Below are 17815 nucleotides of genomic sequence, written 5' to 3'. Positions count from 1 at the left end.
TTAGACTGGTTAGGGGGAAGGAGGCCTAATTATTAAATGCGGGTGCTATTTAATTTAATGTCTGAGCTCTATGGGGAGAAAATAAGCATATTTATTACATGTGAATGCTATTAATTAAATTCTTTGGCTGATTGGATGCAAAGAGGCCTGTTTATATGACTTAATATCGGGCTGGTTGAGGTTAGGTAGCCATTGCTCTACTTTCCAGGAGGTGAATAGTAACTATCTCTTTTCCAACATTCTAGTATCTGGCCATGCAGCAACTGAGTTTATGACACCGGCAGCAGCACCTTGTAGGAATGTCCACTCAGGCGGTGCATTCCCGTGAGTGTGTGGGAAAGGGCGAGGGGGGCATCAGTGTACTGTCTTGCCCAGGGCACTAAAATGTTTTGTTACAGCTCTGCCCACACACCAGAGCTAGTTAGTGCAGAGGAGATGGCAAGAGAGGAGATACATCACCAACCGATGCATATGCCTAAGGCCACAAATGGTGATAGGGGGCTACACATTAATTGATCCAATATTAAATGGTATCTTTATAGGAAGACACAGACATACAAAAAATGAGAATGTTTTGTTTTCAGTTTAAGCTATTGTATTAACATTACATATGGGACCGATTTAGGCGATTTAGGCGCATCTAACCAAAAAACACTACCACGCAAAGCTCCAAATCCACCTGCATCTTGGACGCAATTAACACTTGAGACAGCTTGCGACTCGCTACGAGAGAATGGGAGGAACGCTGAATTGTGAAGGCATGACCATGTAAATACATCTTAGTCGCAGTGAGGCGCAGACGCAACACACGTCAAAACAGGGCTGAAGCTGTGCGGCAGGAATTAGGTGGTACAAGCGGTTAGCTAGCTGCAGGAACTGCTCGCAGCTCGATAGGATATTAAGAGTAGGACGCAACTGGGGTTGCTTGCAACTCGTAATACCCTACCAAGCTGCTGCACAATCCCACTCCTACACTTCTTAAACGGACTTTGCGTCCGACTCCAAATGAGGTCCATGATCTGTATGAATCTATGGACATTTTGTATCTTCCATAGAGACTGATCAGGGCTGTTTAATGAATACAGTGAGAATGTGTGCGGTAGTAATTATTGAGCACCCCGTCTCACAAAAAAGTAACTAAAAAAAGTGGTTCAGTGAGAGGGGGGAGGTGAAGCCGACACAGAAAGTGGTGCCCACACGCATAAATACATCTGTTACCAGTGTGCAATGACGGGGCCATAAAAGCAGCAGTGATGCGGCTGAAGTGATTTGAGTACTCCAGAATGCAAGGGGTTCTTCAAACAATAGGATGGCACAGGCACCACTGACTTATTATCCTGTATGCACCGCATACCATGCACCCGTGGCAGATATAACAGTGTGACTGAGGCCTTCTACAACTGTAAAATTTCCAGCTGCCCCTGCCGAGTCCATTTTCAGTTCTTTCAAGTGGAAAATGCTTGTGCCATAATGCATTACAGTGAAATGCTGCAGTGAATTTTCACACATTAAAATTCTAAATATTATCATTGCACTGTTTTCATTACTTGCTACATATAGCCTAAAGCACATTCCTCTGCAGTCTTCAGAATATACATCATCATAAAACATAATTTAATATACTACATAAAGTTATTATTAACACGAAAAAGTAACCATTAAGTTCCGATACATAATTTGCCATGTAGATTTATGTTAAATCTATGTAGATCAGTAAATCCATAAAATCTACAGTATATAATAAAGTCAAGTGGGGCACTATGGAAGCGAAGGGCAGAAGCATTTGAATACTAGACAGGGCTGTCTGTTGTAAACTATGCCTGGTTTCCAGTTCGCCAGAAGTCAGACAAAATAATTAGCTGGTAGCAGCAATGCATAAGCACTTGAACTATCACATTGTTCATCTAAAGAAATACAATCAAAATCTTCACTTAATACACTTCCAGGTTTTCCAATGGTAAAAAAAATGCCATCCATTCTCCAAAAGTAACAATGATATTTTCCAAAGTCTAGCTGTTTTTTGAAAACATGCAACATGCGTGCATGGCGTCCAACAACACCAATATCCATGCAATCTCATGGTCACTGCATACTCTAATTAGTGGTAAGACTACCATGGTTGCAGCACTAGTGACTGCAATAAAGTCCTTTCTTCCAGGGGATCTGAGTGACCACATAGTTAAGTGCGGCCTGCTATAATACACAAGATAATGACTGAAATTGTGCCTAAATAATATGACATATTAAGTAAAAAATCCTAACTAGTGTAATTCTACAATGTAATTATAACGTAATTATAATGTTATAGCAATAATACATATCAATTTATAGATAGATCTTACAAATTGGATTAGCGATATATTGATATTTAGTCTAGCTGTTTCTTTATATTTGACATATTATATCAGTTATTGTAACTTCTGAAGACATCATGTTTCATAGCTTTAATTCCATTATTTAACAACTATAGAGAAGGAGCTCAATATTTTTACGGGATTTATTTTGGTGTAAATGTGCTACTAAGGGTGGAAAGTAGAGTGCAGGAGCTAATGGCACAGGCAAGACAATTTGGAGGGCTGGGGTGGAGGAGGGCAAGCATTCTTAGTTTTTTTTCTGTATATACGGATAACTGAATAACTCCACTCCTACAATATTTTAGCAAATGTTATATTGTGTCATTGGTGTTATAGCCTTAGGTAACATGGTATGCTGAAAGAGAGACATGGTATTTACAAAGAGGGATGTGGCCTACAAAACTCAGTGAACAGGGCAGAAAAATCCTCTTTACTCATATTACATGATTTAAGTATATGATATTAACTTATTATCTCTTTATATTGAATTTTAATTTTGTATATGATATTGTTTGCATGATGATTTATACTGTTAATTCATAGCACATTAATGATTGTTCAACCCCCGTTTCACATTGGGCAGGCATGGGCTTTAATCCAAGGCTCTGTAAAAGTAATTCGTGTTCAGCGTTTGATAGAGCGATGTGCGTCGTGTACAACATGCAGTACTTCTACATCCTGTATTTTTTGGGGGTTACATGATCAAAAGAGAGACATAATTGTTACCTCTAAAAACTAAAAACTTATCTGATTGTTCCAGCTGTAACCTAAGCTGGAATGTCAGCTCCAGTTGTAACAAACAAACAGTTGCTTTAAAATAAAAATGTATTTGTAGTAACCCCCAAGGTAGTTAGTGGCTTTACATAGATACAGCATTAACCTGTTTATTTAGTAAAAGTAGGGGGCATATTAGAGCAAAACTAGAGGACAGTTGTAGAACTAATCTTTCAACTTGCTGTACTAGTGGGGGGCATAAAGTAACTTGACATGAAGTCAGGGGCAAAGAGATGGACATGTGAAAAAATGGTTGGTGGGAGGGCAGTGCAACAGACCTGACCTAGGGATGACTATAAGGATGACTCCAGGACCTGGACACGACATACCTTTACATCTTTATCCCCAGTGAAGAGGGCATTATGTCCGATAGATCTAAATTACTTGACTAGAATCAAAGGTCACAAATTCAATTGACTGTCCTTTTATATCCTATATAGCACCAAAATATTCAAAATTACCCATTGTATGCAGTATTAAAGCTCAAATTCCATGACTTTGCTGTATATCATAAAACATGCTCTTGTGGTATATTAACTATTGGGAGAACTGAGAGTACCCTAAGAACTAAAGTCCATTATGACACATTACTTGAAAGAAGGATACCGTCTATCCACTTTATCATTTGTTGGAGCTGAGCTCTGCTTACATAGATCAAATATAGATAGGCTAATTACAAAAAATAAGGGTTAATATGCTTGAATAGTGATAAGAAATGAGTACATCAAAAATATTAACTAATTTGCTATAGAAATTAGTAGCATTTAAGGTCGCCTACAAATCAATGGGGTAACAAATCATCTACCCATTATTAGCATTGTTTTTTTGAAAGGTATATTACTTAATCATTGTAGCTTTATTTAAACTAGGTCAGGATAATCTTTATGAATAAATTGACAATTTAGATGATTTTGTGCATATAGCATGATATTTGTATGCATTAGGTTCAAGGTAGTACTATGCCATTTTATACCGAAATTGACCAAAGATTGCACAATATGAAACTATAAATGTCTTATTGTATTTGTTACAGCATGACTCAAGGTCTGGATGGCTAATGACCCCAATAACTGCTGTAAGATCATCTGTCAACTCAGATGTGATGTGGGATGTTTGTAGCCATTTCTTCAGTTCACTTCTCACAGACCTGGTCATTCAGCCAGTGACCTGAATTGCAACATGTGGCTAGCATAATACAGATGAAAGCAACATGGACCTGATTTGAGTTGTTCGTTACACTTTTTTATTCTAATTTATACACTTGTATTGGAAATTGTGCTGACCAGCATTATTTGTGAAGCAAATATTGCTTGAACTCTTTATTTGTATTAACTGGCTTAACACAATTATTTTCATAATCATTTCTGGTCAGGATTAAAATGTTGGCCTCTGTTATGTGAGGGAAAAAAGTGCTATTGTAATATTTGGAACGGAATGCATACATTGCCAGTTTGAAGATAATATAAGACAAAAAATGGTGTTACCTCTCAACACAAATGAAGACTTGTACTTAAAGCACCATCACAATTTATTTTTTTTATGTACCAACTATTTCAATTAGTTCAATCTTGTCATATCAGTCTGAATTTTGTGAAAATAAGTCTAAAGGCAAACTCCATAAACAGTGCATAATAAATGTTCACATTTATTATTGATAATTTTGTAACATATTATGAAGTTAACAATGTGTGTTCTGTCATTGTTACTAGCATTTATTTTAATCATTGCATTACAAAATCACTACAGCCTCGTAACAGTTAGCATGATATATAATTCCTGGGGCAGGATTTTAAATAGAACCAATAGAGGATTGGTGAGGGTAAAGCTTATCTGGCTAAGTGGAGCAGTCTTAAAATATATGCATGGAAATAGATAGAGCTTTAAACTCAAAAGCACTTTAGCAGAATATTGTATATGTATTTTGAAGCCATATGTTGTTCTGTTGTTATGTTTCCACAATTGACATTATCTACTGCAATTGCATTTTAAGAATATAATGGGCTCTCAGAGTGTTTTTATTTTTATAAGATCAAGTCAGGTCAAGACCTCCCTCCATTTTCTTCTGTCCTGATCAACAACTGCAGTTGCGGATGGTGATGCTCTGTCACAGGTCATGTTTTCTATCTCAGTTCCCAGAACCCTTTGCACACCCATTTGTTTCTACTTGTCTCCCAGATAGAAGACAGTGGTTCAGTGGGCAGATGCACTGTGGCTACAATTATTCAGGGGGTACTTTGACACAGATAAGTATTCCAGTGGCTAGTGTGTTGATGCTGGTACTTATTTAATTGGTAGCGCGGGTTAATCATTAAGTTTAACTCTGTAAACTGCACAATACCGCTGCTGCAGCATGTACAACACCAAACATCATGATTACAAATATGCACTAGGGGAACAGGATAACAATTGAACGTATCAACTATCCAGCCCTGCCATTCTTTAATGTTCCTCTTTAGTTTTGTTATAACAACTGTACCACTTTGACTAGAACCAAATGCATTATGCTAACTGAAAGTTGTTCCATCAACTGCTAATCAAACTGGGAAGGTTGTATGCATTCTATTGTATACTACCCAACAGCTCTGGTAAAGCAGAGAACAGAAACTGCAACTCTGCCCAAGTCTTATATAAACTTAATCAGAAGGGAATAAACCCTTTAACACAGGAAATATTTCAGCAAAATCTCCCTGAACCTTGCCATATTTCTGTGAAAATCCAGTTCATATGTCTACTCAGACTTCAACCAATAAATAGACTGCTTTATGAGCAACAATGTATGTGAGTTTTTTCCTTACTGTTGCCTGTTTACATTCTACAGTATTTATTAAATAGACAAACAATAAACAATCATTTCTGTTATTATACATTTCTCCTCTCCATACATACAGCACAGCACACTACTTCCCACTTTGAGACAGATCATCATTGCAGCTTCTAGTCAACAAATGCTGAAATTCGAAAATATTTTAGGCAAGTATAAAAACACCTATACATCACTACTACATGCATGACTGGGTGCCTCTTACATGTATTTTTAAATAAATATTTGCATTCAATCTGAATTTAAATTTACACTAGTTTTGAAAACACAGCACATTATACATCTCCTTAAAAGGTAGTAACTTTTGAAATCAACAAATTACAATTGTATTTATTCTCAGCGGTCGGTACCCTGAACATACTATATAAATACTGAGAACATTTTTAAAAATCTTTACTACTTTCTATTATGTCTTCCTTTCTAATTACAAAGGTTGTAGAGCACTCCCACATAAGGCTAACATTTCTCAATACTACTGTTAAAGGGCAAATAAATGCAAACTATTGCAGAGAGAAAGCTCAATACATATTCTCAGTAATGTTGGAAAAACTTATTCCAATTGAACACATGCTCTATGTTAAGATATTTTGGTCAAGAACATTCAGCCACCTGACTGTTCCACCTAACTGGGATAGACACTAGTTATTTTGCTTTCTACACAATACATTATATAATGTCACATGGTGTCTTATTAATTCTAAGTACACTATTAGCAGCTTGCTGTTTTTCTTTACTGTTTTCATTAACTTTATGGATCCTCAATGCACTATTATATAGTAGCCAATTTTAAAACATCTCCCAGTGACATTTGGCTGCTGAGCTGCTGCATCCATGCAGGATACACATGATACTGTGCCTGTGGACCTATGAGCACTCTTAAATACTCCTTTTAGATAAATATTAACTCACAGCCTGGATAATAACAATATATGCTATGAATTGCAGCTAACATGTTTAATAAGTGTAACATTATTATGCACTTGTTCCGTGCTGCAAATAAGAACATTTGGCAACTGTGCTGTTACATATTAGTGCTTGGGATGTATTTAAATAAGTGCATTAAAGTAAGTAATGGTCATACACCTGTTGTTAAACATTAATAAATGTCTTGCCAATAGGATTTGGAGTTTCAATGTTTCAAATTAATGTATTTATAAACATTTTGATCTACAATCCATTACCAACTTTATTTGCCTGCACTTGCTTAAGCAGGGCAAATACCATCTTGCCAAGCACTAAACATAATAAAAACTGCTACGTAAAACCACATGCAATTTAGAGGTTTGCAAACTGCCACACTTTAGATGGAGTTTAAGATATCAGCCTCCAAACCGCAGGTAGTTAATTCTTGCGGTTTGGATATGAAAACCGCATCCAAGGAGTGGGATTAGAAAAATCACCAGACCCTTAGGAAATGCCGGCTTAGGTGTTCTTTTCAAGGGCTACCATAATTTGTGACTGCTGGTCCGAGGACAACAAACTGACTTTAGTATTTATGATATTGAAGTACTGTATTTCACTAAATATCAAAGCCTTATTATTTCTTAGCTTTCTATTGCTTACAAGATTATACATACAAAATAAATGCTCCATCTGTGGTGTATATTTGTTAACAAAACAATATATTGCAACCAATCAGACATTTGCTTTCATTGTCTAACTTACACAATATTATCCAAAGCTAATTGCTATAGGTTACTGTACATTTACACTTTTATGCCTCTTTTAGTAAATAACCCTCATCATGTCAATAATTATATTTCAGCAAAATAAATGAGAAACCCAATCTACTCTGCTTTACAACAAAGTAAAAGTACGAACTGATATAATTGAAAACTGAATTTCAAACATGAACTATATATGTCTTCTTACACCATAAAGGGATTATCTTGAAATGTCTATTTAGATATTACATAACAATAAATGCTCATTTGTGTGGAAAATCATTATGGAGTGAAGAGTCTGCTTCATTTAAAGTGGGTACAGTGAGCTCTAAGCTTGTTGTTATCTTTATTGTGCATTTAGGGGGGGGGGAATCATTTTTCTGCAATCAAATGCTATATCAGCATTATTTTCCTGATTACGTGCATCATTCAGTTTAGCAGCACAGATGTGGAAGTATAATACAAGGATATGGATCATACCCGTGTGTACAAATTCAGTGCAATAACCTGAAATTAACTGGGCCAATTCCATTGATAGCTGATTATTTGCAACAAGTGAAAAGAATGATTAGTCAGCAACAACAAAAAAAAGTCTTTAATCAACATAAGGAAAAATAAGAGTAAAAACTGGCACAACAATGAGAAGGTATTGAATTAACTCAATTAATAAATAATGTTTTATGTTTTCTAAGCAGGTGATAGACTATTACATAATCTAAAAAAAGCACTCAGGGCCTATGTTTTAAATAAATATAGTCTCTTTAGCTTTTTGTACCATAAGACTTTCAGATATTGTGCAAATATATAGTAAAAGCAATAGTTGCCACAATGGACCATTAGAGAATATGTGCATCATAAGAAACCACAAGGAGTTTCACAGATGGGCCAGTAATTATTGTGGTTATGATTACTGTGTGTGGCAATCATTTCTAGATTCTATGGCTGGAATGTTTATGTTCATTGCACACCTAGTTATATTGCCAGTTCATTTTCATTTCTCAGAATTATTATTGCTTACCAGGTGCATCTGATTAAGTTAAAATTAAATATAACTGCCCCAATGGAATTAAAACAACATTTTCTAAATCTCAAATTTTATAGGTACTTGAAAATAAAACAAAACGGTCTTAGACATTTACCAATGCTTTCTCTAAGATGAATGTTCAGTAAGTGAAGTTACAAAGTTAAAAGCTTAACCCTAATGAGAAATGGATCCTGAAGGGCTGCAATGAAAATCTGCTGTTCAGTGCAATCCTGAATATTGGCTTTTCCTCAGCAAATTTCATTTTTAACACTATCATTCCCAGGTCGCTGACCTTAGATCTGTGGTTTCTACGTTCAATTGATGTGACAACAATTTTTAAGTTTTCAATAGTGGTAAAGCTTAAAAAAACTAGTACATTAACAACAACAAAAACAATCAAGGAAGGAAGAATTGCCAAGCATGGGTGAAAAATAATTTATGTTTAAAGGTAGGGTTGAGTGATGTTTATAGAGCAATTGTGAAACTGCTGCTTTTCCAACCTGTCAATAGTTTATTTCCTTATTCTCCAAGATCAGCATAATGTCCAGCTTCTGCCAGTACATACCCACATAACAACAAAATATAAACATCTCTTATAATGATACTGCCTGTTCCTTTAGCTTAATGATATATGCAAATTGCCATTTAAAGCTTTGTGACTGCCCTTTAGAAGAAATCTAAAATGAGACAGGCATAAAGGAAGGCCATAACAGCATGAATAGACTAGAATTACAATCAATATGCATTCTGGCACTGATTTTCATTGATGGCACAGTGATGTATATCAATATATAGTCCCACAGAAAGACTACACTGATCTGTAATGAATGATTGAAATATGCAGTATAGTACATCTATGGCTCAGTGCACTTAATATTACATGTTCTATTTCACTGCCATAAATTCACTGGCACCACTAAAATGGCATATACTTTATACCTGTTACAAGACCCAAGAAAATACAAATACAGTGCACTAATGTCACTATAAGTTATAAAATAAATAAATAATGACCTATCCGTTTGATACATATGATATAGTATGCAAAAGCCTTAACGTATATTAGGTATTGTTTAATGCACATTAAACAATAATGATTTTATATATATATATATATATATATATATATATATATATATATTTCATATGATCACAAACTCCAAGCATGTTTCATTGCTGAATATACATGAAAGGTAAATATACAAGAAAATGTGTACCAAGTCACCACTATGGACCTGTGATTTCTAGTTATATAATATAAATATTGTTTTGAGTAAAATATAACTGTGTATAAATGCAATATACTTGTTTATAAGTATGATGTCTTGATGGGGGCTTTTCCCTAGAGTGGAACATTGCAAACGACATGCAAACATGGCCCCGGTGTTAGCAGTATTTAGCATACAGAACTTCAGAACCATGGAGAAGGAAACTAGCACAGCGAAAGCTGTAATCAAACCCCTGCTAATTCCTACAGAGTACAGACGTTAAATCAGTCAGTAAAGCTTGGTCACAACATAGACAGCAAGCACTGGCACTGTTACTGACCATTTCATAGCACGATCCGATCCCCCTAAAAGATAGGGATCAAATATTAAAAGCAAAAAAACAGCGTAATTCATAATTTGCAACCAATGTGTAAACTGGTGGCATATTGTCAATGTTATCTTTTCCGATGTTTTGAAACCAATTCGATAAAAATAGTGTAATCAAAAAAATAATCAATTATTAATCATATCCTACTGAGCAGGGTACTACTTCCTAGCACTGATATGTGGAAACCTATTTAAAGAAACAGGATCCTGAAATACTGTTAAACTGCACCTTTGAAAACCACACTCATTCATGCAGAACAGGGACACGTCCCGTCATCACACATTTTGCCATGATGTATATTTCAATTTGTTGATTGGTAACTGGGCTTACACATTCACAGATACAGTGGCTAGTGATCCCCAAAGAGAAACACAAATGTATAGGTTACAAATACAGCATGTCACGTCCTTCAAAAAGGGGGAGGAAAGAGTAAGGAAAATATGTTGGGTGTGAGGCTGTGGAATAAGATTTGATCAGACATGTTGTAACGGGGGATGCTCTGATGTGAGCTCGTGTAGTGACGGCTCCCTGGAAGGATCCACCCGTCACAAGCCACGATAATAATAACATACAGTAAGGGAGATGCCATGCCTTAGCGCTGGGCGATCCGTCTGACTCCCTCTCGGCAGCTCCTGCGCCCTTGACATCACATCAGCAATCTGTTTTCTCTCCTCTTCGCTCAGCCGGCTGAGATCAGCCTCCATTCCGCCGGGGATCTGGGCGAAGCCCCCTTTCCCATCACCTACCATCCCCTCTGGATATCCACCCAGCCCTTCTCCTCCTTCTACACTGCCTTCGTTCCCCATGACACGTTCGCTGAGCTGTATGCGATGCCCCTGCTCTTATTTAATACTCCAGCCTTTATTCTAGCTTGCTATGGAGCGTATTTCCCCCGTTTTCTCTAATCCTACGCTTCTTCCTCCATAATGATGGGCTCCAGCGTTACTGATCCTGGCTGCCCGGCTAGAAATCCTACCACTGCTAGTCTCCTCCTCTCCCGAGCAGGGAGCATGCTCGGCTCCGGCAGGTGATCAGCGCGCATCTTCACCACTTTCAGCCAAAGCTTAAAGGAGCAAGGCGAGTGACCTGGCCTCGGAAATTACTGCAGCCAGAAATAGTGGACTGCTTTGATCATACACTGCAGTTGTCATTATAGGTAGAATCGGCTCAGTTGCTGTTCTCTGTAGAGTGTTCTTCTCGCTTTCTATTGCAAGTTGGAACAAAGCTTTATGGTCACGTGCTGTGTACATTTTGACAGTTTTCATTTTTTTTATAGCTAATATAATGCTAAACTTTTAAAAGTAAACAAAATTAATGATGTGTCTTCAGTACACAACAAATTCAGTAAAGTCTGTTTAACTGAATAAAATAACTATTTGAGTAGCCTTACTATTTTACCAGCAAACGATTGCCCATATTTTGGGAGTGTGCTATGGAAAAATAATGGGTGTCTTTATAATAATAATAATAATAATAATAATAATAATAATAATAATAATTATTATTATATGTGTCTTTATGTTACTTGCAAAATGATCCATTCAGATGACACACATGCACTACACAAAATACTATTTTAGGGTATTATATTATGCCAAACAATGACTCAATTATAATCATACATGACAACTTTTGCGATCGCCCCTCCGGGAGAGGTGATATTGCTGGCTATTTTTGGGAGTGTATTCAAGCTGGTCACGTAACATGGCCCCTTAACCTAAGCTGTTAGAACCATTTTACCCTATTACAGCAGGGGGTGGGACAGCAATGATGCTTGAATTGTGATGCTAAGCCCCACCCCCCAGATAGCCTAATGAACTGGCCAGGAACCCAGGAGGTTGTCTTGCTCTCCCAGGAGCCCGGGAGGACTCCCAGAAATTCGGGAGTCTGCCGGACATTCCAGGAGAGCAGGCAACTATGATTATAGTTATATTGGATAACTAGTATATTTATACAAGGATACACACAGGAATTCTAGAGGGTTATTTCCAGGCTAGGTTTACAGAGTAGGCATAACCAGCATGCAAGAGGCATGGCTATAATTTTAGATGGTGCTAGACTGCTCTCCAAACTCTTCCCATCCATTTAAAATACATAGGCTATGTTGCACGCACAACTGTTAGGTGCACTCAGAGCCCCCTTCACAAGCAGAGCCATGTGAAGCAGGACATACTTCTCGATTGTCACCAATCACAAGATTGCAGCTTTGTAAAAAGTATCAGCTGTGTTTGCCATGCTGTGCTTCGAGAGTTGTATATTGAGTCCTACATCTAAGTAGAGGACTGAGACTGAGACTGAATGTGAGAAATAAAGCAGAGGGCAGAGTCAAGTGTGACATCAAGGCTGTGGGCTTGGGAGACAGGAAATTTTGTTGGTGATGTTGAGGGAAATTTGAGGGGAGGTGGTCACTCTGGGAGGAGGGAAGATGATAAACTCTGTTTTGGAAACGTTGAGTTTTAGGTAGCATTGGGACATCTATGTGCAGGTAGCAGAGAGAGTGTTGGTTGCACAAGATAGTACACAAAGGGAGAGGACAGTGGAGGAGAGGTCGATTTGGGTGTTGACAGTATAAAGGTGGTACTGAAGACTGAATGAGTAATTTAGTTCCCCAGCAGAAGAGGTGTACAGTGAGAATTGCAGAAGTACAGAGCTCTGAGGGAGCCCAACAGAGGGGAGGATGTGCCAGAGTTAGAAACACTAAAGGAGAGGTTTGAAAGGTAGGAAGTGAACCAGGAAAAACTGTGTCACAAAGGCCAATTAGGTGAAGGGTGTGCAGCAGAAGAGGGTGATCAACAAGCAGCAGAAAGGAGGATCAGTATGTAGAGTGATTCTTAGAGTTTGCTGTAAGTAAATCATTGATCACTTTTGCAAGTGCAGGCTCAGTTGCATGCTGGGGACAGAACCCCAATTGCATATAGTCGAGAATGAAGTAAGAGGAGAGAAAATTAGATAAGCGCCTGTACAATAGTCACTCAAGTAGTTTGGAAGCAATGGGGTGGTAGATGGAAAGAGGCTTGGTCGAGAGAGATTTTTTTTTGGGATTGATGAGATGAGTGTGTGTTTAAAGTAGGATGGAAATGTGCCAGTGTCAAGAGACAGGTTGAAGAGGTGTTCTAGAGAGAGACATACAGAGGGGGGGGGGGGGGAGAGCGGAGAAGTTGAAAAGGAATAGGGTTGAGGGAGCAGGTAGTAGATGAGATGACTGCAGATACTTTGTCTTCGTTTACCGGAGATAAATGAACTGACGGAGGATTGGAGAGTATTAGGAGAAGGTGGATGGTGTGTGTGGGATTTGGCATGAGAAAATATATTTGTCACTCACCGGACCTGTTTAAAGAAGACATCTGCCAGAAACAAGTCCTTTGCGGATAAAAAGAGACGGGCTATTCCACCACTTAAGATTGGAGATCGTGTATGGCTTTCTAACAAAAATATTCGCTTGAAGGTTCCATCTATGAAGTTCGCTCCTCGTTTCATTGGTCCATATAGGATCACTCAAGTGATAAATCCAGTCTGCTTCAAACTTCTACTACCTAAGAACCTTCGTATCTCCAACGCCTTCCATGTGTCATTACTCAAGCCTCTTATCATCAACCGTTTCTCTGTTCCTCCTTCAGCACCTCAGCCAGTTCAAGCTCATCAAGAGGAGGAGTTTGAGATCACTCATATATTAGACGCAAAAATTTCGCGAGGAGTTCTTCGTTTCCCTGTGCACTGGAAGGGCTTTGGCCCAGAGGAGCGTTCCTGGATCCGGGCAGATGATCTCAACACCCCAGCTCTTCTAAAAAAATTATATTCCAAGAATCCGGGCAAACCCAGCTCCATGTGTTCTGTGCCCACCTTTAAAAGGGGGGGTACTGTCACTCACCGGAACCGTGAGTGCCTCTGCGCTGGTGCGTGGCTCCCTAGCCTTCCTGCCGGCACCTGTCCTAAACCGCGGCCGTCCGCCATCCTGATGGACTGCGCATGCGCAGCACCCAAGAACTCTTGTGACTATTGCTTTTAATCTAATTGGTTGATCAGGCAACTCTCTCTATTTAAGGCACCTGTGCTCATTACCTTATTGCCTGATCTTGAGTCTCATTCCCTGTGAGTCTCTGAAGGTGTCTCCTGTGTTCTACTAGTGTCTTCAGTTTCCTGCTGTTTCCTGTTCTACTCATCGCTGGTCTCCATACTCGCGCTACTGTCTCCTGTGTACTACTAGTGTCTTCAGTTCCTGTGGATTCCCTGTGCTACTCATCGCTGGTTTCCATACCTGCTACAGTCCCCTGTTTCCTGCCTGTGTCCTCAGCTGGACTCTGATTACCGGATCTACTCACCTGTGGTTCCTACACTTATCTCTGCCGTTCAGCGTCTCTGCAGTCCCTGCATCTTCCTGTGGACAGACTGTTCTACTGAATAGCGGTATGCCTATCTGTTATTGACTTTCTACGTTTACTCTGCATATCCGCTAGGACAAGTTTCCACTCTCAGCAGCGGTATCCATACCCGCTATAGACTGTTATATGCATAATTGTGATTTATTGGCCTGCATATCTGTGCTGAGCAAGTCTCTACCAAGCAGCGCCACACATACCGTTATAGACTTTGCTGGATACGCTGCATATCTATTGGGGTCAAGTTCCTCTGTGCTCTCAGTGTCTGCATTCAATTATCCTTTGTATGCCTCCACTAATCGACACCTGTACACATCCTCACCTATTAAGCAGTGGTACAACTTGCTGTACGCAGACCACTGACTTCCCCGCTACCTACCTGCACCTGGACAAGTCTTCTCACCATAAGCAGTGGTACAACTTGCTGTACGCAGACCACTGACTTCCCCGCTACCTACCTACACCTGGACAAGTCTTCTCACCATAAGCAGTGGTACAACTTGCTGTACGCAGACCACTGACTTCCCCGCTACCTACCTACACCTGGACAAGTCTTCTCACCATAAGCAGTGGTACAACTTGCTGTACGCAGACCACTGACTTCCCTACTACCTCCCCGCATCTGCTCACGTCCATCCTGATCTCCGTGTTCAAATCTGCCTTTCCACAATATCAGCTAGTCGCTGATTCACTGACCAAGATTGCTGCAAGTCACTGACTTTCCTATTCTTTATTGGCATTCTCTCTCCATCTGCTGTGATATATATTCTGCTAGTCACCCTGCTACCAGAGGACAGTTGTGTTAACTTCACTACTCTGGTAAGCCCAGTCATCTGGTGAATTCCTGGGCAAGACTTCAATTGCCCGTGACAATATTTTCCAATGGTGTTGAATATTTGAGTGTGGACCGATTGTATTGCTAGTATTTGATGCTGGTTCACCTGGGATGCAGGGTCTAAATGGGTATATTGTGTTCACCAGTAACTCCTGCCATCCCCTAGTGCTGCATTATAACCACTGGAAGGGAATTCAAGCTGTCAGCCTAAATCTCTACTTTTCATGGAAGTGTATATTGGACAATCTCTGTATCCTTACATGCACCCTACGGATTTATGCAAAAAAATGTTTTGTACCTGTGTGCAATAACAGTATTGTGTTCTAGGTCCTTAAGAAATACAAACACTATCCTTGTTAGATTAATAGTTAAAAAATTTAAATGGGAAAACATTGAAGAATGGTCTGGTCGTAAACACTTAACCATCCTTAAGATATAACAGATAAAAGATTGTATTCAGAATGTTACAAAAGTGCAGAAAAAATGTTTTTGTTAAAGTACTGAGTAAATGAACAGAATCAGCACTCAATATCAGTTGAATAGGTGAAATGGTTTTAGGGAAAGACCAATTTATGTATCACTTGCATTAATACTTTTTTACATAGTTGGTGGAATAATATATGCATTATTTTTATCTTAAGTAACTGCAGTTTTCCACTGCTGTCTGTACATGTAATATTAATATAAAGCAGCAGTAGAGTCAGGGCCATATTAACATAGGGACTGGTGCAGTTCCAGGCACTCTTCACCCTTCAGAAAGAGGTGCAGTATGCAAATTCTTTTTTTGTCAGGATGATAATTAAAAAACCATATAAATTGAATCTCACATACACAGGTACCTGCTCAGCCTTGCCGGATTAAGAGATTGTTGGGAGGTGGAAGGGCCAGATGAACAAATAGGTCATTGGCCTTCTCCATCGTGCTGGGCTGCACACACTATTCTTCTGGCCTATGTGCATAGATCCTGAAGATCATACACTGACTAGTGACAGCCACACTTGCCGTGATCCCTGCTGTTCTTTTGTAGCAACATAATATCAGGTTCATTTGTAGCTATGAGCACAAGTCCCCCAACATTCTGTACAGCATCTTTTACTCCTGTCGCCTCAATATCATTTAGGTTCCAGGGTTATTCATGGCGTTGCATAGTCCTGAATTATTCTAAAAACTCTCAACAATGAGAAGATGCTCACAAGGACTCAGGTAAGGGGCTAGTAGGGAGAAGGGCATGGCAAGAGAGGGTTCTGTGCAACATATAAGTTGCGGTTATATGTTGGCAATATATGTCTGCCAAGGGTGATGTTTCAGGATATAGTTGGCGGTAGGGGTTATCTCTGCAATATGCGGCTGGCAGAAGGGGGTTATCTTGGGGCCACATGTCATAATCACCCACATTGAAAGAAGCTAGTCCTGATCCCAAGAAAAACTTGTGCAGTGCAGTAGTATTCCCTGCATAGGAAATGCTGCTGTTATTACATAATAAGTGATCAGGTGTAAAGATCTGTATAAGGACCTGGACCCTCTGTGCATCTGTTAATTGGCATTGGATTGTTTGGGGCACAAAGTCTAGTGACCCTCCTGGCTTTACCAGAGGCAAGGTGACTTTGCCACCAAAGAAATCTTACCAGGAGGCTGCTGATTAACAAACAAGCAAGATATCAAATTACAAGATAACCTAAAATCCAAAGTCAAGTCAAAGGGGAAGGGCAGGGAGCAGTGAAGCTTAGGCTGGGTACACACCATAGAAAATTTCTCCCAATGCAATATAGTTAACAATTTTACCAACATATGAAAGTCCCGGTCAGCCGATTCATGTGTATGCACTGTACATATTTTACAATATTTACCTTCTGATCAGTGCTCTTCATCTATTTTAACCATCAGCTGAACAGATCGCTACTCTGTAAACTCTATGGTGATCTGCCTACTCTATGCCGATCTGCCTACACTGCTTGTCATGAGTGCATACACACTGAAGTATTGGAACAACATTGCTCCATCGTTGACCGAGATTTTTAGTCCGTTTATAAAATCCAATCAAACAAGAAGATGTGATTTGGAATGCTAATCGTTCATCGATGGAGCGTACATTCAAATGCAATATCAAGCCGAAAGATCGTTGATCATGTGATTGGCCTGATGATCAGATGAAAAAACCTGTAGTGTGCATCCAGCCTATGTCAAGAAGTTACAAAATTGAAGGCAGGTAGATATCAATTGAAGCTAGCAGTGTAACTGAGGGCAGGATGCAGGCAACAGAAAGGATTTGTTTATACACATGCAAGGATAGTGTGAGGATGAGAGGTTTAAATAGCCACAGAACGTCTCTGTATGGACACAGGAGAAACACAGGTCTAAATGTGTAATTACA

The 17815-nt window shown here is 39.0% G+C and overlaps 1 protein-coding gene across 2 annotated transcripts in view; it reads right to left on the bottom strand.

The window, feature by feature from the left end:
- Window positions 1–11220, bottom strand: part of PCLO (piccolo presynaptic cytomatrix protein) — a 239553-nt gene extending 228333 nt beyond the window's left edge. For both annotated transcript variants that reach the window (XM_075208696.1, XM_075208697.1), the window contains exon 1: window positions 10825–11220. In XM_075208696.1, the coding sequence (XP_075064797.1) occupies window positions 10825–11039 (215 nt within the window). In that variant the 5' untranslated portion in view covers window positions 11040–11220. The remainder of the gene's footprint in view (window positions 1–10824) is intronic.
- Window positions 11221–17815: the final 6595 nt, after the last annotated feature.

The sequence above is a fragment of the Mixophyes fleayi genome, chromosome 4, assembly GCF_038048845.1.
Source record: "Mixophyes fleayi isolate aMixFle1 chromosome 4, aMixFle1.hap1, whole genome shotgun sequence".
NCBI lineage: Eukaryota > Metazoa > Chordata > Amphibia > Anura > Limnodynastidae > Mixophyes > Mixophyes fleayi.
This window is presented reverse-complemented; position numbering and strand designations above follow the sequence as displayed.